Source organism: Poecilia latipinna, unplaced genomic scaffold, assembly GCF_001443285.1.
Source record: "Poecilia latipinna isolate Pla-1442-1.1 unplaced genomic scaffold, P_latipinna-1.0 Scaffold2279, whole genome shotgun sequence".
Lineage (NCBI taxonomy): Eukaryota > Metazoa > Chordata > Actinopteri > Cyprinodontiformes > Poeciliidae > Poecilia > Poecilia latipinna.
The window spans coordinates 53,547-80,965 of record NW_015114895.1 but is presented as its reverse complement, the minus strand read 5'-3'; the positions used below and the strand labels follow the sequence as shown (position 1 = coordinate 80,965).

General features: G+C 39.7%; 2 protein-coding genes and 1 long non-coding RNA gene across 7 annotated transcripts in view; 1 reads left to right on the top strand and 2 right to left on the bottom strand.

Moving 5' to 3' along the window:
* The window catches only part of chrd (chordin), a 25,659-nt gene extending 20,433 nt beyond the window's left edge, over nucleotides 1-5,226 (bottom strand). Inside the window, exons 1-3 of one of the 2 annotated variants that reach the window (XM_015018473.1) lie at nucleotides 4,581-5,226; nucleotides 1,789-1,892; nucleotides 1,563-1,686 (exon numbers count right to left, since the gene is read on the bottom strand). In XM_015018473.1, the coding sequence (XP_014873959.1) occupies nucleotides 1,563-1,686; nucleotides 1,789-1,892; nucleotides 4,581-4,725 (373 nt within the window). In that variant the 5' untranslated portion in view covers nucleotides 4,726-5,226. Of the gene's footprint in view, nucleotides 1-366; nucleotides 610-1,562; nucleotides 1,687-1,788; nucleotides 1,893-4,580 lie in introns of those variants that run through there. The other variant, XM_015018474.1, reaches the window with a different exon arrangement.
* Nucleotides 5,227-11,453: 6,227 nt separating this feature from the next.
* LOC106937119 (uncharacterized) lies at nucleotides 11,454-24,949 on the bottom strand. Of its 3 annotated transcripts, XR_001422316.1 has the most exons (6): nucleotides 21,244-24,949; nucleotides 19,510-19,549; nucleotides 18,870-18,953; nucleotides 18,541-18,777; nucleotides 12,032-16,667; nucleotides 11,454-11,707 (listed from the first exon to the last, which is right to left on the bottom strand). XR_001422316.1 is itself a non-coding variant. In XM_015018475.1 (5 exons), exons 1-5 carry the CDS (start codon nucleotides 21,550-21,552, stop codon nucleotides 16,246-16,248), a joined length of 1,092 nt encoding a protein of 363 aa, XP_014873961.1. In that variant the 5' UTR covers nucleotides 21,553-24,949; the 3' UTR covers nucleotides 11,454-16,245. The 3 variants fall into 3 exon arrangements, 2 of the variants coding, with proteins under 2 accessions (XP_014873961.1, XP_014873962.1); XM_015018475.1 differs by having other exon boundaries at nucleotides 11,454-16,667; XM_015018476.1 differs by having other exon boundaries at nucleotides 11,454-16,667; nucleotides 18,541-18,708.
* LOC106937120 (uncharacterized) overlaps nucleotides 21,397-27,419 on the top strand; it is a 15,788-nt gene continuing 9,765 nt past the window's right edge. The window contains exons 1-4 of one of the 2 annotated variants that reach the window (XR_001422318.1): nucleotides 21,397-21,482; nucleotides 25,970-26,064; nucleotides 26,620-26,744; nucleotides 26,952-27,032. This is a non-coding gene — a long non-coding RNA (uncharacterized LOC106937120). Of the gene's footprint in view, nucleotides 21,483-25,085; nucleotides 26,065-26,619; nucleotides 26,745-26,951; nucleotides 27,033-27,419 lie in introns of those variants that run through there. The other variant, XR_001422317.1, reaches the window with a different exon arrangement.

Below are 27,419 nucleotides of genomic sequence, written 5' to 3'. Positions count from 1 at the left end.
ATATATATATATATATATGGCTGGCACAAAACACCCACAAGCCTCCTTCAACTCCTCTCTGAAGTTCTTCTGGGTTGCGTCATCCTCAGTTCTCCTTGCTTAGCTATACTGTATCTTCAGGTGCACCAAGTAATAAAACATGCACACATGCATACACAAACACACATTTTCCATCACTTGTACAAACATACCAGGTGTGATGGTGCCAAGGCTAAGACAAACACACTCAACCTTTTCCTTAAGACGTAACCACAACACACACACACACACACACACGCACACGCACACACACACACACACACACATATAAAGGGGGCTGAACAGTTCTTACAAACACACACAACATAAAGTCCAACAGTGCTCTACCTTTACTTTCCATTCCATTACCAGACACCCATGGCAGAAAAACACCCACCCAGTGTGTGTTTGTGTGTGTCTGTGCAGGGCAGCTCTCCAGCTCTGTAATAAGGTGGAATTATGTGTACAGGATTGCAGAGGCAAGGTAGGTGGCTTTCACTTACGGTCAAATTAGTGGAAAATCAATTAAGATGTTGGATGCATCCACCAGCTGTTCTGAAATCTAACTAGTCAACATGTGACTACATCATGAATATTCATATGAGGTCAAAAAAAAAAAGGAGACAAGTAAAAAAGGGAGAGATTATTTTTTGCTGTCATGGTGGGATGGATTGAATGTTAAGTTGTATTTTAAATATTTTTGGCTGAAGAGTTTGGAGCACATTTGTAATTGGGCACCTTTGCTTTGATACTTCTAAATACATTTAATAGCAATCAATTATTCTCACCAGTTTCCTAATTAGTAAATAGAGTCCAGTTGTGTGTAATTTGTTCTCAGTAAATCCAGTTGTTTGAGAATATTGGAGAACAAACAGCATCATGAAAACCAAGGAACACCACAGACCAGTCAGGGAGAGAGTTATAGAGAAGTTTAAAGAATAACAGGGCAAGCTGTGAATATCTAACAGTGTCATTCAATGTATCATCTGAAAATGGAAACAGAATGAGACAGCTACAAATCTACCAAGACATAACTTCCCAATTACACTGAAAAGCTGAGAAAGGACAAAATTAAATCGAGACCAAAAGGTCTGTGGAAACATTTGGCTGCAAAATGCTTAAGACTGTGATGGAGCTTCATCTTCCAGCAGGACAAGGACCATAAACAAGCAACCATTGCTAAAATAGAACACTTTACACAAAAACATATCACTGTGACATAAAAGTATATTCCAGACCTGTTAAAACTGAAAATCATTGGAAAGACTTGAAACTGATGTTCACAAACACACAATTAATTTCAGATTTCTACTTGAAATAACAAAAAACAGGTATAGTTTTCCTTCTACAACTGGGTGTTGGTTTATTATCTAGCATCCCAATAAACTACAGGAAAATGTGTGGTTGCAAATATGAAAAATGGAAAACTGCTCAAAGGGAAGCTTTTGCAAGACACTGCCAGCCAAAAGCTACATGCATTTAGAACAAACTAAACTGATCCTTTGTGAGAAACAGGTGTTGAGTTTGAGGCAGAGCATGAGTACCTTTCTGACAGGTTCTACAGCAGTGTCCTGGAAGCAGAACAGAGTCGTCACAGTCCAGGGTGGGACAGTCCTGTTTGATGTTCCTGCAGTTCACTTTACCCGACACCTTCCTGCGACTCTTTTGCTGCCAGACAAGCAGATACACCATTAGTGTGAATGCTCTTTTCATTAAATAATACACAATCTGCTATAATAAAGAGTGGAATCAGAGTCCAACAAGACTTACAGGCTCGCAGTGGCACTGGACGCAGTGCATGACACCAAAGGGCTCCCCTAGATCAGGGTGCCAGGCCTCCTCCAGGGAGTAAAATCGACCTCCAAAGGAGCATCCTGTGAAACAACCCATGCTGATTAAACATCAGGTTATTCTGAGTACTATTCTCAGATTTTTTTAATTTTTTATTTTTTTATTTTTGCTTGAACAGTAGATAAGCAAATTAGAACACATACAGAGCTTTATTAACAAATACATGAAACAAAAAAACAAAAGCAAAATGGGGAATATGGTTTGCCACAGGTTGCCAAGTCACAGGAGGGCATCACAAGTATTAGAAAACCCCAATTTGTTTTCTATTGGTTATTTTCAGTCAAGATGAATGGGCTTGTGTTATATGTGAGAAATATGTGACAGTATAAGTAGTGTGAACTGCATATGTGGTCAAAATGTAAAATACTTATATTAGTTAGACTCGAATTAGACTGATCCACACTGATTGGAAAGATTAGTGTAAAATTAATTAGATTTTTATTTTAATTTTGAAGACAAAAAAGGGAAAAAAAATGACACATCCTTTGCTCTTTTAGTAATTAGAACCTCCTTAGAGTTTTAAGCTGTTGGGTATAAAAGCAGAAAAACTGGTTTTAGAATTTAAATGAACAAACCTGCATATTTTGACATTTTTCTTGATGACAAATTACAAGGACTAAACCACGATTTTAATACTTAACAAGCAATAGATCTCAAAAACGTTCCTGCCCAGGCTTGTAGGAGTTGAACGAAACTTCCTGGATGCCTTTGGAGTTTTGGTGCCCCCATCCTGTCTAATGTAAATGAGCCAGAAGAAAACATGGGGGAGACCAGGCCAATATTTTTAATAAAGTCTGCCAAAAATCATGGGAAAAGGCTCTTTCAGTTATCTTACTGTGCACTTTAAAGTTTATAGATAATATGAAAGCATAAAACACCAGAAAGATTTGGAAATAAATAGCAAGACTTGTGGTTATGCACAGAAAAAAACACTAAAACTTCAAACACTCAAATCCATGAAGCTAAAATGTAAACATGTTGAAGTTTCTTGTTATTTTAAGGCTCCTCAAGTAGTCATGATTCTAAAATGTAGTTGATCGTATATTGTTTCTATAGCAGATAATATAACACTTTGTGTTATTATTATATTTCTACAAGGATAATTGAGCCTTTGTCACACTGAGGCCCCAACAGGAGCATTACAGTTATTCCTGTTTGGGGAACTGCCCATAAGCAGTGTGTATAACACTCACAAAGTTTTACCACGTTATAATTACAATAAAGTGGCTGCACACTTTAAACACACCAACTAACTGACAGAGCCAAACTGTGAGCAGCTCGCTTCGCCTGCCACTTGTCTGTCTCTGCTCAAATAAATCATTCTGCAGGAGCCAGCGCTTGTAATGGAAAGTCGATTGATTACAGTTTCCATCTCTGAATTGCATGGTATAAGGCGGTGGTTACCACGAAGCTCCTCACTAGTTTGAACTCTTAGGAGTAGTTACCTTATAAAAACCACATCGAGTCCTGCGTGAATCAAAAGGCATTCGCAGCAGTTATGACTCAGAAGTGTGCCGCTTGCTTTAGGAGACAACAGGCGGCAACACTACAGGAAGTTTGAAGGGAAACGTGTGAAGATAAAAACGTGTGTCATTAGACTGGGAGACTTTTAGATGTTATCTTTATTTTTATGTGAGTCTCACAGCTTTGACTTGTAGGAGCCACATCACAGCACTCAGAAATTAGCTTACCATTTCTCACTTTAGCAGAGTCAGAAATTGGTTGCCAACTTCAGCATTGTGGCCAACTTCACAAAACACGATTCTAATGTTGACCAAGACACTGAATTTGGCATCAACACTGGACTATAAAGTTATTTTACTTTTTTTTTTAAGCTTGTTCACAACATCAGAGAGTGAAATCATTTTATAAACTACACCACCTAGTCATGTTAAACCTGAAGTTTAATTATGCTGCAAAAAATTTGTTAAACTTTCATGTAGTTTGTAGGATTTTTTTTTAATTTTTTATTTTTAGAAAAAGTCAGTTTAAGGCCTTTTTGACTTGTTTGTAACATCTTAAAACCAACAATACTATTGGTAAAGCCCGAAAATTGCCCTCATTGAGTTTTCACAAACTTATTGAAGATTTCACCAATCACACTGTTTTATACTGTTATGAATTTTGACTAATTTATCCCAGGTTTGACCAGTCAGGTAATATTGTTTTTAAAATGAACCCACCTTTAGCTAGCAAACCACAAAACCACATTAGAACAGATCTATCCAAGAAAATACAATGCCAGATGTGACATGTGTAATTTTTGTAGTGTTTTTTAGGATGGACCTTTTAGGTGGCAAAGACTCTATTTTATCCTTTTTCTGTTTTCACAAGTTAAATTACAAATTACAAACTACATTTTAAGAAATCTGTAATGATTATCACATTATAAATATCATTTCATAGAAAGTATCTTGGATTTTGCAAGAGCAAAATAAAGTTAATCCAGAGTTAAGCTTTCATTTGTCAAAAATCCACAAAATATAATGCTGCCCTCGGAGTCTGCTTTATGAAACCTTTTAGAAAACGTTTTGCGCTTTAAATAAATGTCTTCGTTGTCTCTCTGTGTGACTTATAGGCGGTCCAGAAGGCAGCCATATTTAAAAAACCGAACACATATGTAAGGAGCTTCGCTCGCCTATCACAGGGTCAAGTTCAGAGGTTCAGACAGTAAATATGGTAAGTATCGGCAACAACGCCGGTTCACTCACCTGCCAAGCCTTTGGAGGGCACCGGCTCCCTCTCGGACTGGATGGGCAGCGCAGGAGTCTTGAGGCGCGAGGCTGTCCCGGTGGGAAGCCACCACGCGCAGCTCAGCGCGCACAGCAAGCAGCGGAGCGCGCGGGAAGCCAGCATCCCAAACCCTCCACAAAGCAGGCTTTAGTTTCTCTCTCCTCAATAAACACCCAACAGTTTCTTATTCTTTTGGAGCCTGTTAGCGCAAATTCTCACTCAAGCTCACGGAAAAAACGTAAAGCGTCCTCGTCGCCTCCAACTGTCCGTTTTTATTAGGTTAAAAGTCGCCTGTTTTTTAAATAATCAATCTCAGCCAAACAGAGGTATTTTTTCCCCTCAGGCAGGACACAGAGTAACTGTACTGTGTGTATTCCCCCCCAAAATGAGCAGCCTCTTCAGAGCCGCCCCTCTCTGTTTTATAGCCTCCTTCTGACAGCTTGAAGCAGCCACCGGTCGGAAGGAGGAGGAGGGAGAGGGGGCCTGAAGAGATGAAGGATGGGTTAGGGGTGGGGGGTGATGGAAAGGGAAATGGACGCCTTCACAATTCACTACAGCCTAAGATATGGAAATGAGTCAGGGTCTGATTTATTGTGTCTAAAGTTTTTTTTTTTTTCTATCTTACAGCTGCAAAGATCAGGTAAAAAATATTCATGCTTGTGGGAGAAAAGAAATTATAATTTGCCAATGTTTTGTTGATGCTCGACTGAAAAAAACAACAACACATTTACTAATAAAACTTTTAAACTAGATACAAAAAATAAATGTTGGAGTGTGTGAAGTATTAGACATTACAATGTTTTAATATCAACCAGGCACATTAGTTGTAAATATAATGCATAATTTTAAATAAACATATGTGGTTTTACAGGGTTCGGTTGGAAAAGGTGCAGTATCAATAATCTTATTGATACTGAGGATTCAACTGAGGAGACTGATTAAAAAACAGCATTTGCTTAAATCACTAAAAACATTGTTTTTTTCCTTTATGCTGCATTGCACTACTAAAATAAATTGGGAAATTAAGTAAATTTAACTGTAGTATATTATTTAATAAATGTAACATTCAATAATTGTTCAATTCTAACATTAGTTACTGGTAACCAATCTCACCAAAACAATTTTATTGGAATTTAACTGAAGATGTTTGTAAATCCATATCTGACCTCACTTACCACCTTGTTGGATGTTTTAAAAAGTTTATTAATAGTTCAGTAGCAATCTGTACCTTTATCTCAAACCATTGCCTTTGAGAGTATTTTCTCTATTAAACTTACATAATTTCCAGATCATTTAAATTGGCCCAAATAGAATATATGGAAATTCTCACACCAATTTTATTGGTTGAAATTCTCACATTTTGTTTTATTTGGGTATGCTAAGATTTTCCAAAGATGAGAATGACTCTGAACATATATTTGAAAGACAGTTCTTTCCTTTTTTTTGTGCTTTAGCATTCCCTAAAATTCAGTTTGCCCTGATTCTGTAATGACTATAAAACTAAACCTCTCTTTGATCATATCAATATTAAAACACCTTTTAACATTGCGTAGAAGACAAATGTATTCCTCTAATTCAGTGTATTTAAAACCTGCTTCTCAAGGCACAATGCCCTTCGTGTTTCAGATATTTCCTTGATTTAACACACCTACTTGCAGTTCAGCAAAAGTCTGTTAAACAGCCATCAACTGAAATTAAGTGTGGTGAAGCAGGGAAATGTCTAAAACATGCAGGACAGTGAGCCCTGAGGACCGGGGTTGAGAAACATTGCACTAATTTAAGCATTCTGAGTCGAAGCATATGAAATATATGCAAATTTCTACAGCAGCCTTGCATTAATTAAATTGTAATTTTATTTTTCATCGAAATTAGCTTCTTTCTCTTTTTCCCCCCAGTGTTTGGTTTTGATTGGTTGGCTTTCTGTGCTCTCCTCGTTTGTGTCATTCTAATAGCTTTGACAGCGCCAAACGCTCCACTGTTTGGGTTAACTGCTCGTCTTTTGGTCCCTTCATGGATTTATGACTATCCTGCGCCAAATTTCACGCTCTGCAGCAATAAAGACTCCTCGGTATGATGGGAAGCACATCGAGGTCATCTGACACCCACACAAAGCGCAGCTACATGATCGCTCCTGTTGAGTGAACGAGTGAATCTCCAGATCATGTACAGTAAGGAATGTCTGAGTGATCGCCTTTTATTTTTTATTTTTTCCAAATGTGCTTTTACCTTCAGGGCCTAAGCTACTTAACAGAAACAAATGAAAATAGCTGGAATGCTTTACGCCAGATTTTCTTGGCTTTCTGTTCCTGTTGGATCGCCTAAGAGCTGGTGGAAGAATCTCATTTAGTGAGACTTGCAGTTAGGCAGCCTTGGCTTAACGCAGGTGCCCGAAGGCTGTTTAACCCCAACGATTTTACAGTTCACCGAGCTCAATATGGGGCTGCACAAGGGTGGGGAATTTATTGGGACCTATTTAGATCTGCAAAATGTTCCCATCAAACAAAAGCTGCATGTGAGGTAACAGTTCAGTTCCTCGCAGTGGTCCCTTTGGGAGAGGAGTGGGGGGGAGACAAGCGACGCAGGTTTACATCACTATAGCTGCCCCTGTTTGATTTATGGTGGAGAGTTCAGGAATTGTCAGGCCAGCTGTGTCCCTAAGCTGTTTGGAATAAATGATTAATCAAGGAATGTTGGGAAAGGATACTGGTTAATCTCAAGAGTCGCCTAAAAAGGTGCCAAATCGAATCGGCATAGAGTCAGAAGCGCATGAAGAGGTGTGAACTGAAGGTATCGTTTTTATGCACATGATGTGGCTTCTGCAGGGGGGGTGGGGGGTGGGGGGCGCACTTCCACCCGGGTGTGAGGATTCACGCAGCCTACAGACTCTGTGTCCCACCCCGCCATTGGGATCGATGATGGGCTGTTTGTTGTTCATCATGGAGCGATAAGCGACGGCTTTTGTTAAGCGCTGCGGTGATTCATTAAACAGACTGGATGCTAAGTCGTCTATTAGAGCTAACACGACCCAGTACACACTGGGATGCTCACCGGAGCGTTTGGTGTGTATTGAAGGAGGCCAGCGCGATTTCATAACAGCTGTTGATCAAAAAATGTCAGACATGTCCTTAGAAAAGTCTTGACTCTGTTTCCAGTCTGTACCCAGCAACCCCATTGCGCTGCACTACAAAAAAGGAATTTTGGAGGGTGTTAAATATTAGCCATTAAAATTATCTACGCAATAATCAAGCATATTAGGATATACAGGGGTTGGCTGTCACACTTTTTGCTGTCAACACAGATACACTTTCATTTTTCGCAGTGAATTTTCACAAAATAATAAAAAATAATACCCATCATTGACACTCTAACACTTCATGACAAGCGAATCCAGCTCAGTTGGTCAATCAATGTGGCTTTTATTTATTTATCTTTTTCTCATAAAGATGTCAGTAAGGTTTAGACATGGGCTAGAGAGTCCAGATCAATGACATATTTCCATGAAACAATGCAGTTTGGTTCAGTTTATTATTCAAATTACTGAAGAAAATGAATCTGGTAACAAAACCGTTTGCAGGAAAATCTTCTCCTGGACAAACATAACGAAAGAGAAGAGTTACTCGCATTACTTTAACTTTTGACTGCTAAATCCCTCCTTGGCTTCCTCTTGTCAAAGTTATAGCACACTATAAAAGGAGTTTGGGATACTAACATATTAGCCATTGTCCATTTGTAGAGCAGTCACATTTGTTTGATAATGTTATGTTCATTAATGGTGAAATGTTAACATGAGCTACTAGTAACAGGTCTTATATAGACATGTTATTGCAGTCTATCTGACGATGTTGGTTCAGTTATTTTCAATGGTCATGCACAGTGACTAACAGCAAATAGTAAGGCTGTGTCGTTTATGCTGGTTCTATAATGAATGACTTGCAACTTACTAAAAGTTATCAACTGTCACAGGAATGTTTTTCTGTTGAAGTGGAATTTAACTTTGCATCTATCTCTAGCCTCAGATTTACATTAAAGTTATCTTCTTTTGTGTTTGCACTCCCCAAAAATGGTGGCTTTTGATGCCATTAAATTCAGGCTGTCAGAGTTTTTTTTTTTAAATTATTATTATTTTTTATTTATTTTTGGTTGGTTTTTCAGTACCTGATTTGCCAATCATACAGCAAAGTTCTTATTTTTAGTGTTGTTAACAAAGAAGATAAGCCAAACAAAAAGTACATTTCAAGAATTGGTCAAAATTTAAGAAGCCTTTTAGCCTTTACACTCACACCATTTTTACTCAGAAATACTGATTCAAGTTGACCCAAATAAAACGTACCATTTTTTGTTATTACTCTTAGCAGCTCATCAGAGTAGATGTTGCCTTTCCAAACATCAGACCAGGTCCTTACAGATTTGAGAAAAGCGTTTCTCATATTTTATTGTGCAGTAAGATTCCTGGAAATTCAATGTTTGTTCAAAATCCGCCATGCTTATTAAAACAAACACTTTATTAGCACTATAGGCATGTTTATACTAATAGGCTTTATTTGTGTAAGGCGCTTGTTGAGCAGAAGGATAATGAATTCCACTAATTTATAAGTGTATTTTGGCCTCAGAACCGTGGCCGTCATTCATTTGTGGAATTTTAGTTTATTTGGTGATTACATAGTCATTTAATTTCAATTAGAAAACAATCCCATTGCTTTTGGACCGCTAAAATCAACAGGGAAATGGCCAGAAGTAACCTCTGATAAAACAAACATTCAAACCCAGAGAAATCGATTTAAAATTATCTGCGTGCCTTCAGCTTTATGAGCCTTCCGATCAATGTTCGATAGATAGATAGATAGATAGATAGATAGATAGATAGATAGATAGATAGATAGATAGATAGATAGATAGATAGATAGATAGATAGATAGATAGATAGAGTTATTCCCACTGCGATCCCTTGAGAGCTCTCAAAGGATCTCTCCGTGTACCCCCCACCCCCCCACCCCACCCGTGGGGTAGACGGAGCGGATTTTTGCAAATTAAAATTATATTATCCGCGCTGTGTGCGTGGGAGGCAGTAAATCACGCACAAAGTTGCAGGATGGATCCCTGCATGATCGTGGAGACTTTATTCTCCCCTTGGCGCTTTGTGTCTGCAGCAGCAGCAGACATTTTGGTTTGCAAGTGATAAACGCTTCTCCCTGCTGCAGAGCGCAGGGAGAAGCGGGGGACCGCATCCTGTTTGCTGCTTGGACGGGGAGATGCGAGTCGCGGATGGCCTGGCAGATGTGCCGCACACACCCCACCTGTTCCTCATCACACGTGGAACTGCAGCGCTGATGTGTGTGCTTTAACTGTTTTCTCTTCATCCAGGGAAAAAGAACAACCCTGTGGTTATTTACTAATATCTCTCCGCCAATTGTCAACACCATACTGGTCCATTTCCAGTTCCATTTCGTATCCACGTAGATACGTAGATCACGTCAGTTGATTTTTATGTTAGTATGTTTGCATTGACAAAAAAAGAAAAATAGTTACTAATACTCAGATACAAATTGGTCAAATTTAGCCAATAGTGTCCTATTTCAATGAATGATTTGGATTTTTCCAATTAGCCAATTTCTGGGTTTACAAGTGAGAAATGCCAGTGTACTCATATGGCAAAAGTGCAAAAATGACCCCGCTAGCGCAACAGAAATCTTCACTTCACGTCAAATACTGTCCGAAACAGGACTTGAAACGGTGAAAGTCCCTATAAGCTCCAGAAATCCTGGGAAACGAAACAACCAAAAATACAAAGCCAAGAATGGTGAAGGGGCTGAATTGACAAGCAATTACTTTATTTTATATATTTTTTAAAACCTAAGCTATTTGTTTATAGGATGATGACATTTTGTTGTTGCAAAAAGCAAAGAGCTCCAAGCCTTTTATGGTGATATAATCTGATTATTATTATTATTTTTATTTTTATTTTTAATTTTTGTCATAACAGGAAAGGGAACACATCGCCTTTGAACTCTTTGGCTTTGGTGCGCATTCAAGGTTATTGCATTGAAGGCGGAGATGCAGAAGAGGACGGCCCTCTTATTCTTTCTCAAGCGCTGCAACCCTTCTCGTTGGCTGCTCCAGGATGTAAGGCTGTAAAGAAAAGAAAGAGAACTAAAAAAAAGAAATGGCTCTAAAAGGCAAACCGGTGGAGTGACACAACAGCGGTGCGCACTGTGCTGTTTCCATCCACTGTTATGCTGATGCTCATCATGATGGTAATAAGAGGCAGCCCGTTCAGTTGTAAAACTAATTTCGTGGGACTGCTGCCCGCCTGGCAACTGGGGCAGGGTGGGGGTGGCTAATGGCCCCCTCTGTCCCTCACACAATATGCAAACGGGGGAAGTCTTGCGGGGCTGATGTTTATTCAAACAAATGGGATCAATTGGCAGACATGGTCGAAACTCTGAAAAGAAAAGCGCACCTCCTTTCTTCTCACCTTCTCTAATTTCCGAAGCCAGAGAGGCGATGGAGCGGTGCAATAATTACTGCGAGCAATTAGCGACTGAGAGCCAGAATATGCCTAGAGCTGGGAGTGGAGGGGCCGCTTAGTTTATTTTGACACCTTAGAGAGAGGAGCTGAGCACAGGGGGAAATGTTCCCAACATTCCCAACATCAGACATCATGCAGTAAAAAGATATTCCTGCAGAGGGAATACGGCATGAAGGGCCGTTGATTCTGGATGGGTTTCCAATAGATATTCATTGATTTGGCACATAGAAGGAAGTGAGGCTTAATAAAAGTAACCACATCCTACTGGTTTAACGTTAAAAGTATTTACTTTTATTCTATGCAACTACAAACTTCATGTTATTTTAAAAACAAAGCCGGCCACTTCTCTTTTTCTACTACACTCCAATTTGCATTATTTGTTGCCATGAAGGATTGCAAAAAGGAAGGAGCAAGAACGTCTTGTTTGAAACAGTGGCAAGGAGAAAACCTCTTCCTGATTTGTCCTCTGCTAGCTGTTCCATTGCTCACGTTCCTGCAGATTATTTCTTTCTCAAGCCAGAATATAGGAGAACCAGCATGCTGTGTCAGATTCTCCATCTTGGTTGAGATAATCCAGGCCTTTTGTATTATAACTCAAGTGATGTGAAGTGGCTGGCCTGTTGTTTTCCTGTCCCTTATCCACTCACTTGGAGTTTGCCTAGAACCTCAAGCAGAGCATCTCTCTTACCTCCAAGCCACACCCTAGTTCAGAAACACCCCCTGGAAAATTCACCTTTCTTCATATGAGCTCATCAGCTGTTCTACACATTTGTTCTACTAGTCCTGTTAGCCTGCACATCTGCCCTCAACAGGAAACAAAGAAAGAAAACATTCATCCTACTAGGATCGCTTATTTACCAGCAAGCACCCTGCCACAAAATAAGAACAGTGTAATTATTTCACCCTGCTTATTAACTTGTCATGTTTTAATACATTTCTGTAACAAATTCAAACTCTCCAACTCTCTCAAACAAACACAGCAGGTCATTTTAGGTTTGTACATTTGCATCCTAACGAAGACAGACAGAAAAGACGTCCGTCAAAACGATGAGACCAAAGTAGAGTTGGAGTTGGTTGGCTATAGTTTCTGTATCGGCTACAACAAATAAAACAGCAGAACAAACAATTCTTCCCAACATGGTGGGAACAGTTCTTCCCACCATGTTCCCACCACCAGAGTGGTGGTGATTTGGACAACCGGCATTCCTCTGAGTCAAAGATGAACTCATCTGTTTCCAAAGTACTCCAGACTCAGCGATCCCGATAAAGCCATACAGAAAATGACTTAAAATATCTTTAAGTTTATTTTAGTCAAAGTCTGCTTTACAAACGATTGGATGGGATGTGCTTAATATTTCAAACACAGACTGCGCAATTGTCTTCATCTTTGCTTTGTAAATATAAGACTGTGTGAAATCTGTTGAGTTATTGGAAACCTGACGTCATATTTAAGTAATTTTAGAATCTGGTAAAGATGAGATCATCTTAATATCCTACTATGTAAAACACTTGGAGTTCTATTTATTTATTTTCAACCGTCAGCTCTTAAGCCACATGTAGATTCTTTTAAAGCTCACGTTCAGAAAAGCCAGAATCCATCCTGCGGAAGCTGCTAGATTCAGGCACACAGGCCACAATGCATTATCCATCCTTCCTGGCAGACAACCCCCCCTACCCCCTACCCCCTTGCCCCGAACACCCATCCAGTCGGCTCTTTGAAATCTGCATCACTCTGGTCTCATTTCTGTTTACAAGAGTCAAATTGCTTCCACACACTTTATTTGTGAAAGCTGAAAAATCCACACACAGAGAGAAAGAGAACAAGGACAGACAGAGAGAGCTACAAGAAGCAGTCAGAGCGGATGCATTTCTTATAAAAAAAACAAAAAAAAAAACTAGTGCGGTAAATACTTCAACCGTTAAACATCAACACACACAGTCATTTCCAGTGAGTGGCCAGAGAGGCAACAGGCTAACAAGCTTCTCTTTGACTCAGCACTTCTTTATCCCATCTTAACCGAGTTCAGGCAGCCACAAAATGATGGTCCCAAGTGGAAAATTAGCTCAAACACCATAGACACTAGCAAAAGCTCCCCTTAATTACAGAGCTCCTCCTGATATATGTTGTCTGCGTATGTCAGAGCTCGTTGTTCAAGTCGTCATTATCGGTAACATTAAAATGCACTTTATATGATCTGGGTAAACACACTCGAGTTCCCAAAAAGGCACGGAAAAACAGGAAGCTTAGTGTGAGCCTTGAGAGGATTGTTCATTTGGCTTGACCCAATCAGAAGCCAAGCGGTCACAGACAGAACGAGTGAGAACATAAGTTGTGCCAAGTTCAAATTGTTGCCGGCACCAGATTGGGCTTGCAGTCATGAAGACGGAGGGGGGAAAAAAATGGGGAAAGTTTATAAGATGATTCGTCACTGTGAGTCACAACAAAAGAGTCGGATCCCAACACACCAGACGAGTGTGTTGAGATCCAGACGAGGGCAGAAAAAAACGCAAAGATGAAAGTACAAGTGGTACGTTTTTTTCCCCCTTCATTTGGCAAAACAGTAATGTGCATTCTATTTATTTTTGTGCACCAGCTTAGAAACCGGGAAAGCGGATTTCATCGTCTCAACCTTTTTTATTCAGTCCGTGATCAAGGTGCAAAATGAGAGAATGCACTTCTACGAAATTAAGAAAAAAATCTGGTTACTGTGACGAGAAACTAACTCATGGGTCATAAATTTATCTCTAGAGGTTGAAGTTAAACAAACTCTAGAGAGTCCTTATGAAACCTCCTAGAAACCTGCCAGTGCTGTTGGTTCCTTATGCATAGCAAAGGCCAAGAAATCAGGTCATAAATGCAGTGGTTGAGTTCTGCATAGTAAATTTGCCATAACATGAACAGTGATTACACACATAAAATAAAAAGCAAAGAGATGAGGTGGCAGCTTGTAAGACATGCAAACTAGCAACATATTCAAGAACAATATAACCTGAATGTCTGGAAAATAAAAAAAATGATTATATGCCAAAAGAAAAGGCCTGATCTAACGTTTTGGTTTTTCATTAAATGCTTTACTAATCTCTAAAAGAAAGGCTGTCATCCAGTAAAACATAATATTTTCAAGTCAATCTGCATTTTTTCTCCAGGAGGCGAAATACTACGTTTCTCTGGGGTCTGGAAGTGATTTCTGGAAAAAAACATTTATTTAGTTTTATTTTCGATGGGCAATGCCTTGTTTCACTATTTAAAAAAAAAAAAAAGATCCTATTCAGTTGTAAAGTTCATTCTGTTCTTTTGGCCACACTCTGATCCTCCACCAAACCTCATAATGTTGAACTGATTGGTTTTGGTCTTATTGTGCAGACAAATGGCTGTTGTAATGCTAACAAGTGGTGCTGTGTTCGTGCTCTGTTCTTTCTAATTTGTAGTCTCTGGTGCCAGAAGGATTAACATTGAGACAATCACAGACGCTATTAACAGAATGTTTTCTTCGGGAAAAATGAAAGCACCGTGCAAGAAAGCTACAATTTAAACGCCAAAAAAAGAAAATATAAAACAACAGCACAGGAACAGAATGTAGACGGTGAAACGAAAAGCTCCAAGTGCATTTCGAGAAACATAAGCTCTGACTAACCCAGGACCTTCCAGACACACAGTCATTGCACTCAGGTGATCTCCATTCTGCTCACAGAGAGACAACAAGCCCTACTAAGGTGAGCCTCGTTGAACTACGTCTGTCACTTTGAAGGGGGTGAATATCTTTGCAAACTCTTATTTTTTTATGTTACACATCTTTTTATTTATTATCATGCCTTTTAGAAAAAGGTTTGAGTTTGGCACAAACAAATGAAAAAAAAAAAGCACACACACTCACATACATCACATCACAGGAGGAAAACCTTCAGGATTACTGCTTTATATTTTCCTTATTCAACATCTAAATTACACGCTCTGTTTAGCTCCAGCTGCTAATCCTTACGATATCTATAACAACATTTTTCTCAACACTTTACCACAGTCCTGCATTACACACACTCCCAAACATTCACCATTTTTGAGCCAAAAGCTTTTACCACTGAATACAGACACACACACAAAAAAAACTGTTTTATGGCTCCAAACAGATAAGATCAAGTATCAGTTTCCACTAATCTTTTAATACAAACTTATGACGCTAAGAAATCGAACACAGTTACACAGCTTTTCTACTGTGACCTTTTGTGTTGAATCTTCTTCCTGATAAAATGAGCACACATAACCATCAGTAAACAAACAGTAAACATGTCACAATTAGCTTCACTGCATTTTAAACATTGCATCCTTGAAGGACAGTTTCTGCTGCGACACCTTTTCTACCTATTTGGCATGGAGGCCGTTTGGAAAGCCTCTCTCGGCTTATTCTTTTATATCAATTCATCACCTGCTGACATGCATGCTGTTACTCTTTCTCCCTCTCTGTTCTCTTGCTTTCTCTTGGCTCTTTTGAAGTCGTTGGGTGTCCTGTGGTTTTCGAGAAGGTCAGAAAGGACGGCCCTACTGCTCCCCTCGAAGACAGGCGGTGGGATAAATGTATGTTACCACCTGTCATTGCCGCTCCATGTCAACACCACTGGTGTCACTGTACTCACGCCTCGTCACCTCACCCCCTGCCGCTCACGCATTGTTTCCTCCTGCGCAAACACACACCAAAATGCACGAGTGGCTGGGCAAACCTTTAAAGCGGCGCTATGCACAACGTGTGTTTCCGTAGTGTGGGACACCTACTGTCCAACAGCCGGCACACAGAGACAAATCAAGGAGTCCTGCTGGTAAAATCCCACCCTTTCCTCACACTTCATATAACCCAGGACTCTTTCTGGCCCAAACCCAAATCAGTGGGGGTGGTTGGGCTGGGAGAAAGGGCTGCATCCCAGGGAGAGAGTCAATTGCAGCTCCGGGTTCAAGTAGAGAATGAAAAAGGGTAGCCATAGCACGCCAAGATGGAAAATTAGCCTTTCAAATGGCAGTTAAACATCAAACCAGCCAGAGAAGCTGTGGGTGTTCCCTGTGAGCAGAAGCTTTTAGAAGCTTTTAGTCTCAACAGACTCCACAGGATGATCCAAGAATAAAGAAACTTTTAGTCTGATGATGCCAGCTTCTCAAACTTCTGGATCACTGTTTTCACTGACTGGAATGGAACCGCTCTGTGCCACCAAACACGATTTGGACCACAAGGACCCCTAAAAGTCGAGTCCTTACCCAGAAACACATAAGGAGGTGTCGGGAGGCCGCAGTGTAGCCTCAGCTTGCCCTGTCCTAGACCCAGAGCCGGGAGCACCCCGGAAGGGCTGAAGCGGGTCGGCAGCGTGACAAGATGCTCCTGGGTCAGCGGGTTGTGGAAACTCAGAATCCCGCCTTCAAAACTGAGGAATATCCCGAGGGTTTTGATCCTGGGTGGGACAGTGCCGATAGGCTCGCAGCTTCCATCGTACACTGCATGAAAAGCCGAGACATTTCTCTCCAACCACCAGCCGCTACAGCCATCTGATGAGATCACACCTAGGAGGACAGACGTGCAAAGGTTACCGAGTGAAGTTAAAGAGATACTCCTGCAGCCAATGCAGTGTTTACAATGTATACAATTGGTTGAATAGGACGACTTGAATAAAGTACATTTTGTTAAAAGGACTTTATTACTATGTCATAGTCAGCCTAATTAACCCTGGTGTTCATTTAGATCTGAGGAATTTTCCAGTAAAGCGAAGAGGCAACCTAATTAGAAATCACTCAAAGAACTTCCGATTGACATTTTGTGGTCTTGTTTTCTCAGGTCCTGCTGGTTTCATGACCCAGGATAGGCAAAGCTTCAGATATTGGACAGACAATACACCCTTCTGACTCAAGATATCTTTATCTGCGTGATGGGCTTCGAATAGCTTAAAAATGACCTCAAAACCCATCGAAGTTTAATGGGTTTGCTTCTATAAGTTCATCGCTGACGTCTTTAAACATAGCTAATGTTAACACATATCTTTATGCTCCAGAGCACCTGCTTTTAAGGAAGCCAACCAATTTGCTAATGATCTGTAATAAGGGTAATTTGAGGTGCTTTTCCACTGGCAAGTCGCGCACCAACCGGTTAATGTGCGGTTCGGTTTTACTCCAGGTAGTGAGGTTTTCCGTTTATATGGTGTGTTCCTCACTGTGGTGGGTGGGACGTGAGTGCGCAGCAGCTGTGGTCAACTCTCCGCTGATGTTTGTAGCAGCACTCAGCAATGGAGAACCTCCAGGTTCTGGTTCAGAGGGACCCAAATAAACCCAGATATTTCATGTTGTCGTGTTGAAATTCATTGCTGGTCCAAACATGATGACAAAGACTCAGATCAGCTGAGTATTCCGCTGTACAAATAAATATATACACATTACAAATTATAATTTTAAATGTGCAACCTTTTGGATTTAGGTAATGTAGTCAAAAGATGTAAACCAATAGCCATGCGTGAACTTTATTATTATTTTTAATCCAAAGAAAAAGTAAAATTCACGTCACAATCTAATATTATGTAGGTCCATTGTTTCACAAACTACAACTCCATCAGAAGGCTGACCACTGTTCTCTCTTCTTTATTGCTGACCATTTCACTATCATCTTGTAGCAGAGTAGAAATCTTTACAAACCAACGTTGATCGTCTTTGTGACTTTCTCAATGACTTTCTCAGTCATTGCAGGAGCATAGACAACACAGAAAGGATGAGGAAAATAATTAGGATGTTACCATACCCTTACGATCTTAGAGATGGTGCTCTGCAGTTACTCAGGTTGGGAACATGACCTGTAAAATATAACACTTTGAATCCTAGAGACTATCTGAAGTGCACCATTTGTACTTCAGCGAAGAAAGCCTCTTAGCTTATCAACATTTTTGTCCACATTCTGTGTTTAGATTTGTGTTTGTTGCGTAATACCAACAGGGAGGCATCTGATTTGTCCAAAATTCCCTCTGTTGCATGACAATAAACCCAAACACGCAAGGAAAAAGAAAAACAAAGAGTCGTGCAACAGATGGTACAGAGCCCTGATGTCAACATCCTGGAGTCAGTCTGGGGTTACATGAAGAAACGGAGGATGCTGGGAGTTTTCCTGGATTACTGCAGCGAGTATTGCTGTCAACACTTAAAAAATGATCAATAATTGGCCAATGCTTCCAACACCTTTATTCCCACGACCAAAGAAGGTGAATCAGAACAGAGCCCCTGTGTGTGTGTGTGTGCGTGCGTGTGCGTGTGTGTGTGTGTGTTCACTGTCTTTGTGCACTTTATTGTGGGTGTAGGTATAAACAAGCGCAGTCTTGCTGAGTAAGGGTGAGGGCTTCTGGAAGGAATGAATCAACTGGCATCGACCCAGTTCAACCACAACCAACAGAGCTCTTACCAACCCTGTAGACGGAGCTGTTACAGACATCCACCTCCCAGTAGTACTGCCCCCGAGCAATGGTGACATCAGTGCTCACATGAGGAAGAAGCAACGTGGAGTCAGGGGTCAACGCAGGTTTTCTGATCGGAGGATGCGGGTCAGAAGGACCGCTGTCACCGTAGGTCACTGTGAGGAGGGTGTTGGACAGACGGAGGGGCGGTGGGACAGACGAAGGGTCCAGGGAGAAGCGCAGCCCTAACATGATTCACATGAGAGCTTAAATACTTATGCACATATCATCTGTCATTGCTATTTAGTAGGCAGGAAAATACAGCTGGATTCCTGACCATAGACACTCCGCTCCATCTCCTCTTCCAGCAGGTCGACAGCACCATCCACTGGCAATACAAAGGAACTGCGCACATTGGAGCCTGAGTCAAACAGAAGATATATGGTGAGCAGATGAACTGATCCCAAAAGGCAGCAGATCAACAGAAAGCTGAAATCATAACCATTTGTTAGAACATCTAGTAGATGTCGCACTCAGACAGTCAAATCCTTTCAGCTGTAGAAGGACTGGTCAGGCTCTACAGTGGTTCTGGTAAACTGTGTAGTTTGCTTGGAAATATCTAGCCACTATGGCCACAATGACTAAAATGATTGTTGCAAGTTTATCTGAGCATCCCTCCGCATAAACAACAGCAAAACATTGTATAAAAATCTTAGAAGAGCCGGGAGCACCGTCATATCACAGAGGTAGACGTGTTTCTGGGAACAATGCAGAAAAATCCCCCAAACAACAACTGAGAGTTAGCTTTCTTCTTCATTTTTACAGGCTATGAGACAAAAAAAAATGCTTGCATTCTGTCGTTTTTGTCTTTTTGTTCTGTTGAAACTGAAGAAGACAGCCTTTAGCAGAAACTCAAAACTGCTTTACTTCTTCACAAAACTATAAACTACTCCTCAAAAGAAGCCTACTATACTTACATCTTTTGCTGCTTAGTGTCGATTTGCAGTCACTGTCCTCCTATGAAAAACAATGACAATGGATTTTAAAGACACAGGGCATGAAAATAAATTCATTGTTGGCACAAGACTGACATCAGGTAAATTAATTGTATCAGCAGAATTAAATAAAACCCTGGTATTGTAAATATTGAGGCAGAAAAGCAAACATTGATGCATATATATATATTTCCCTTCCCAATGATTCATGAGAGATGAGAGAACAAAAATCAAGTCAAGTCAAATTTATTTGCATAGCACATTTCAGCTATGCGAAGATTTTACACTACACTACAGTTAGCATTAATGGTGACAGTTGTCACCAAATTTGTAAAAATGCATATTTTAATAAAAAAATGTATAAAAGTTACATTATGCATCGTTAATTGGTCTCTCTAAATTGAACTTACAAGTAAGTATCTGTGCATGTGTGTGTGTGTGTGTGTGTGTGTGTGTGTGTGTGTGTGTGTGTGGGTGTGTGTGTAGGTGTGTGTGCATGCGTGTGTGTGTGTGTGTATGTGTGTGTGTGTGTGTGTGTGTGTGTGTGTGTGCGTGTGTGCGTGCGTGCGTGCATGTGTGCGTGTGTGTGTTGTTCTGTGACGGACTGACAGACGGTCCACGGTGCACTCGGCTTCTTGATGATGAGGAAAATTCTTTTTGAATTATTGTTCATGTCAGGATATGATATTAAAACTCTCCAGTTTCTGAAGTTATTAAAATGTAGACCAGCCTCAGCAGGATCCTCACTGCCACCATTTATTACCCATACATGAATCCAATATTGAAAAGCTTCAGCTAAACCTAGATATCCTCGAACAGCCCATCGACTAACAGAATATAGGACAGTTTTTTCTTGAAAATAAGTTAGCCAGTGTCTCAGAGAGCTTTACCGGGACAAGGAAAGATGAAGTTTAAAAGAAGCACCATTAACAACAATAAGTCTCGGAAATGATCCTCTGTCTGACTCACTGAGTGTTTGCCGTCACTCCGGAGGAATTTTTCCCACACTGTTCCTTCCAAGATCGCCTCAGGGAAGTTTGCTGGATGATCGTTTTCTGATAAGCGCTACATGACTTCTTGTTTTTCATTGAAATCCAGTGGAAGCAGCAAAGTTCAACTGAGGTAATTAAAAATTTTTTTTTATTTTTTATCATAACTGCTTTGTACAGTACAATACAGTCCTACTCTGTCTAATTTTAAATAAAACTCTATTATCAGCTCATGAAGCTGCTTAGTCATGTTTCAATCTGTATAATTACTTAGCTACGATCTGTTTTCTAACTTTATTGTCATTTTTGGTTAAGTAATGCAAATTGCACATTATTGAGTAGGAGAGTAATCAAAATGTATATTATTTTGTAAAATTTGACAAGTTGGACTTCCAGCCTCACAGACTGTGTTCTCGTCACTGAGGAGAAATAATTTAAATAGCCATGAAAACATCCAAAATCCTGCTCAGTGATTATATGAAGGTTTTGGAAGCTGTAATCAAATAGATATTTTCCATTGATTCTTTTTAGAAAGGGAACTCGTTTTTAATACAAAATCAACTTTTTATGTTAAATGAAAATAATTTCAAGTCGAAATCTGCCTGGGGTAGCAGTACTTTTAGGCAAAAATGCGTATAAATTAGTTTTTCTCCAATACCACACGGTTACTGTACATCCAATATCTCTTTAATTGTGGCAGGTATCTTGATCGGGTCACATGGTTTACCTGTTCGTGGTGAGACCTTGCTGATCCGTCTTTGAAGCCTGTATCCCAGTTTGCATATTCAGACCTCAGAGTGGGATGCTGAGGGAGACAGGAGGCGGCAGATGACCAGGTCCAACATGGCAGCTCTACGGGTTGTCTGCAGCAGGGGCACGGCACCGAGCAGACTGACCGACACAAAGGATGTGACCCGGTTTCCTCTTCAGCTGCCACACAGCGAGCACAGATCGTATGAGAACAAGGTAAGATCAAAGCAACGTCATATTCTTTGTTACAAGCTGGACACTGTGAGAAATCCTCCAAGCAATCCATGGCATGTTTACTTCCTGTCCCAGCATCTCTATGGGTTTCCTTTAAGCTCTATACTGTCTTTTCACTTTCTTCATCATTTTTCTGATACATCTGATGCACTTCAAGAGGTTAAAAATTCAAAAATGTGGCAGATTCTCAAGTTTTTCAAGTATTTGGAAAATAAAACATGATGAATCCATAACACCATCTAAAAATCTATAAGGATAATGTTCTGGAACTGACGTCTTCCTGTTTTGCTTTGTTCCCAGTCTCCCAGCTGGCTGGTGTGGAGCGAAATCGGCAGGATGGGCTGAAAGATAAAAGAGGGAGAAGGAGAGGCCAGGCTTTTGAAAAGGTACTCATGGCTTGGTGTTGCCATGGTCACGGCTCATTCTGAAGAGACGCACATCTACACGTAAGTGTGTTGCATAGAACCCAAGTGCACACATGTGTATCCAGAAAGCCTTGCAGATGTTTTCACATTTTGTCACGTTTAAACCACAGTATTCCACTTATTCAATTGGATTTGTTATTTTGTGTGAGACTCCTGCACAATTTACATGTGGAAAGATGCTAAAATATGAAGTGGGAGGGAAATTTGTTTTATACTGAATGAATTTCCAAATATTTGTAATGCATTTGTGTTCAGTTCCTTGGTAAATAAGCTCCAGTAGAACAATTGCCTCCAAAAGTCGCAGAATTAGTAAGGATTCTCTACGTCAACTCCATAGAGAAACAGAGTGGTGGCAGCATCATGCTGTGAGGATGTATAGAGCAAACTAAAGGGCAGTTTTGGAAGAAACCCAGTTAGAAGCAGCACATGACTGCAAAAAACTGGGGAAACTTACCAATAGATGTAAATCACTGGAGTTTGCGGTTTTATCACGACTAACTATCAATTGTATGTGCTCTGTAAAACCTAACGTGTCATTAAATTCAATTACTGTCATCAGTGAACAATTTTACTGTCAGTCTGACATGCCTTTTATGAGGATGTTTAGAGTTTTTCTGGACTTGTAGTTCGATTCATTTATTATCTCCTCTTATTTTTGCAACATTAGCCTTCTTTCTGTTTTACTTTGGTTCAGTCCACTCTTAGTTATTTTAGTTATATCATGTTTATTATTTATTTGTTGTGCTTAGTTTGTTTCTGTCTTGCTTAGGTTTGATTTCCCAGTTTCCCTGTTTATATTAAGTCCTCCTCATTTCTGTGTGCCATGCTTAATTTCATTTTCCTCCCACCATCGTCCAGCATCCAAACTCCCAGCGTTTAACCACATCTCTTTCACTCATTCATCACTGGCTTTCATGTCAACTGGTTTATTTAAACGTACCTTCCCTTTTGTCTCTCCGGTCTTACATAACGTCAGGTTAGCACACTTACCTGATGTCATCTGAGGTAACAATATTTTCAAGTCAGTGACAAAACAACATAGGCAAAAAAAAAAAAAAACTTCGAAAGATTCTGCAACAGATAAGCTTTCTTAAGTCATTTTCCAGAAGTGTTACTCTCCCATGTTCAACTCTGATCGGCCTGGAAATCTGTACGTCATCGAAGGAATAAAGCAAAAAAACATTGTTTTCAATTGCCCATAACTCTAAACCATAACAAATTCTGAAATGTAACACTCTCCTGGAGTTTCCCAAATTGGTTGACGTGCAAAGAGTCAGTGCAGTGCTTGACTGAGCAGACGCGGAGAGGAGAGTGTGCTGGGAGGCAGGGTGAGGGGTGGATTTGCTGGGTTGGCTTTGAAACCCATTGATGGCTGCTTTGCAAATCAAGTTTAATTTTGCTGTTCCAAAATCAGATAAAGTGTATGTGGGTAACAGGACACAAACAGGTTATCCTCTTCTTGTTTTTGTTGGACTAATTGACTATTTCCCATTATAATATGTCTATGAACTCTGTTAAGGATTCCAAGACATTGTGCAATATCCTACAAGTAAATGTTCCACAACAAAAACTGATGCAAAAGATAACAGTAGGAAGAGAGGAAATCTGTAGTTAAACTTTCACACCTTTCTCACCTTGTGTGTTCATAAGTACTTTGTCCTGAAATACACTTGTAAAGTTACAACAGATTGTGGCACCAAAACAGACAATGCATCTGTTTGGCACTGGAAAACTTTACCAGGTGCAATAGTTTTCAGTCCTATATTAATTATTTTGAGTTTGGTTTCAGGAAGTTAAAATTTGTTTGAGTTTCATCATGAAAAAGTGGTTCTTATGTTGTATATGAGAAAATTTAGTATCAAAAAGAGAGAATCTGATCTTGATTTGCAGATCCAGACATGTTTAATGTTTTTTTAAACTAATTTGCATGCTTACTAAGAATCCAACATTTTTTTAAAATTCCTTTTCAATGATATATTCAATGAAAAAGAGACTCGATGTACTGCTGGAGACTAGTGAAACAACTTTCTCTGCATTGTACTGCATGTTTCAGAGACATCGTGTCTCTGAAACATGTCTCTGTCAAGAAAAACCTGTAGAAGACAGTATTAGATTTCACTGAACATGGCTTACAGGTGAAACTGCCACATTCCTTTGGTGCTTACTTCTTGGTTTTTGTATATGTTGTCATGTTAGTTCATTTCTTTATGTTTAATAGTTTATTCTTCTACGTTGTGCCACAAGAGGAGACTTGTTTTTGTCATGAATAATTAAGAAATAATTGTTATTAGTAAAACAAGACACTTAGATCGAAATGACAAGTTCAAGGCACAAGAAAATTAAATCCAGTACTCCATGGCGTTCCTCGAACATCCAGATGCAGCATAAACACAGACACTACTCTCAAATATACAAGAGTTTCTTAACAAAAACAATTCAACTCTACAGTTAAATATTTAAACAAACTCGCTAAGCTATCAATGTGCAAATTAAACTACTAAGAAAACAATAAAATGACGAAACTAATAAACTTCTAAAAGTTAACAGTAAAAATATATGAACTAATAACATAACCAATGAAATGATGCAACTGTCTCACAGTTCAGTTTTTAAAGAGGAGCAATTATGTAAAATTGAGTTTTTTGACCTTGGTATAATATTATTCATCCCCTCAAAAACAGACCTGAATTGTTGCTTTGAGTCTTTCATACATGTTTGAGAAATGTTTTAATCTCCTGCGGGAACAATTTGGGGGTGCCTAAATGCTTGCTCTCACAAAGCTTTTCTTACAGCTGCAGTATCTAACTCCTCCAGACTAGCAGTAGCACCAATCAGCAAACACCTGGTGGAAATGCAAATTCTGGTGTGCTCGTCATATGAACTACTTCTCAGTCCAACACTCTTAAAAACATCTGAAAACGCCATAACTGAGAGACACCTTTGTGATGATACTCTGAAAGAGGAGTGTCGGAAAGAGTAGGAGCTTCTTAAGGAGACAGAGCCCAATTTCAAGACTTCAAATTGCAAAAAGTGAAATTTCTCTTAAAAGGGCAGTACTATGTGTGTTCCAGGCTTCAAAACAACAACAACAACAACAACAAAAAATGATGGCTCATAAAAATGAATAAGCTTCATTTTTATGTTTGTTGTTCAGATGTGAGGATGGCAATCTATAAGATTAAACCTACCTGGCTAGAAAAAAGAAACTTCAATTATGGGCTATCCTGTGTGTTTTCGAGTTCCTCTAGTCCCTGTAAGTTCCCAGAGAGCCTAAAAGAGGATTTAAAATGGATTGATGTAACTCCTTCAGCAATAGATGACTCTCTTTGGAGCCTTGCCAAGTGATTATCTATGAGTCACTTATAGAAAAATGTCTGCAATGACAACCTTGTGTATTGTCTGCCACTGTTATTTCTGACTTCTTGAAGCAAAGTGGATAATATGGGCTTATATTACACAAACAAAGCATATGTTCACTATCTACACATTGTTGTTGCTGCCTTGTCTGCTACACTCTTGTTTGCATTTGTCCTAAAGGAAGATTTCCGTTGCTATTTTCATAATATCACATTCTTTTGTGAACATGGCCAAAATTCTGTGCAAGCCATGCCAGTGATTATGAAAGTAGCGTAGACAGTACTGGAACTGTCTACGCAACAGCATAGCGCTGTCTATGCTAATTAAACTAAACCGACAGACAGATCTCTCTGACAAATATGGTCAAAACGTCGTCTCAAACACGACACAGCTGATCAGCATCATCCTAACATAACCAGGTTAGTACGATTTCAGTTTTATTTGTTTTGGTGACACAGGGTGAAACATTAACTTTAGGCTTAGACAAACAGACTACACACTCTGAGAAGTCATGCAGTAACACACGTTACTCGCCACATAGCATTTTCTCAAACCTTTGTGGAGGTGAATGCTGTTCAGCACCGTCTCCACCTGGTGTTTTAGAAGTCAATCTGATTGAGATTTAAGGACATAAAACAACAACTTCCTGAGTGTAATAGGATGACTTTCACCTCACTGTGACCTGAGGTGATTCTTCTGAAAGTTCATGGAAGAGAGATGGGGGCCGAACGACCACAACTGAGAGACACCATGCCTTCAAGGACGGGTTATGGCTTATAGCAGTAAGTTATCTTCCTTTTTTATGCTATGCTAATGACAAGGTTTAGTTTATGTGTAAACTTTGATATAAGGGATGATGTTACCAATTTGCTATATATTATAATTAACACAGATGATAGCTTTTTGAATGCTGCTGTTAAAGGGGATTCCCTGCATATCACAGGGTTTCCTGACTGGCATGGTTAAAATCCCCATGACCACTAATGGGAATTGCCAGTATGATTTCCTAAACATTTTAAGCACATTTATTTCAATGAATGTGCTTAAATTAGCAAGAATCCTGCCTAATTTAGCAGGAAACACGTGGGCAGAGACACCTACGAAAGTGAATTTGACAAAGCAACTTGTTGAGGCAAGATCTGTGGGAGGAATTCTGGCAGGAAGCAATAACGACAATATCAGCACGAGTGATACTCTTCATGCTGTTGACTTCAAGGCAGACTATTAATAAAAGGGGGAGGCAGTATATACAATAACAAATGCAGGCAGGTTACACTGTGGTGCAGAATAAATGAGCTGAATGGCATCTAACTTACACCCACCATGTGCTGCTCCAGGACTGCTGCTGCTGCTGCTGATAGGAGCGACTGTCACCCACCTACCTCAAGTAAGCGCAAGACCGATTGCCTTCTGGTATAACACTGAGACTATGGAGCACCTGGTGATGAGTTTCAAACGTGAGGTGAGGAATTACCTTTGTTTTTATTGCATAATTATAATTTTGAACCTCTGACATGTAGGCAACACGGAGAGCTTTCTGTCATTGTATTACCAAACCAAGTTTATGTGTGAAAGCGAATGAAAATTAATCTTTTCCGTTGCACATTTCAAGTAATCGGGCTTCATTGTGTCAGTGCATCTGACAAAACTTCTATATTGATGTTTTCAGGGTAACTGCTCTGACACCCTGCTCTCCACTGTAGATGTGCCAATAGTGGGGGTGAATTCGCAAAAATATTTAAATTACACAGTAAGTACTGCACAGCATTCTCAAACACTAAACCTGCGTTAATCACAGATGTTTCGTCCAGTCGTAAACATTGAAAGACGGTGCATGTTGTTGTTTTTGTTCCTCTTCTTTGTAATAAAAGAAGAAGCGGTTTGTGCTTTCTCAGATCCCTCCATGCAACCTGATAAAGTTACAACAGCTGGATCCAGGCTTTAAATAATATATTTTTTTAAAAAATCAGCTTCCTGTATTTTGAATGGCAGATCAGCTTTCTTTCTAAGGAACAAGCAACAATTTGTCAAAGAAATTTCCACGACATCGAAACTTTAGCCTAGATGAGATCGACCTCAAGAAATGTCATATCTCAGCAAAAAGTAGTAGTATGTTATGTTCTGAGTAAAAAAAAAA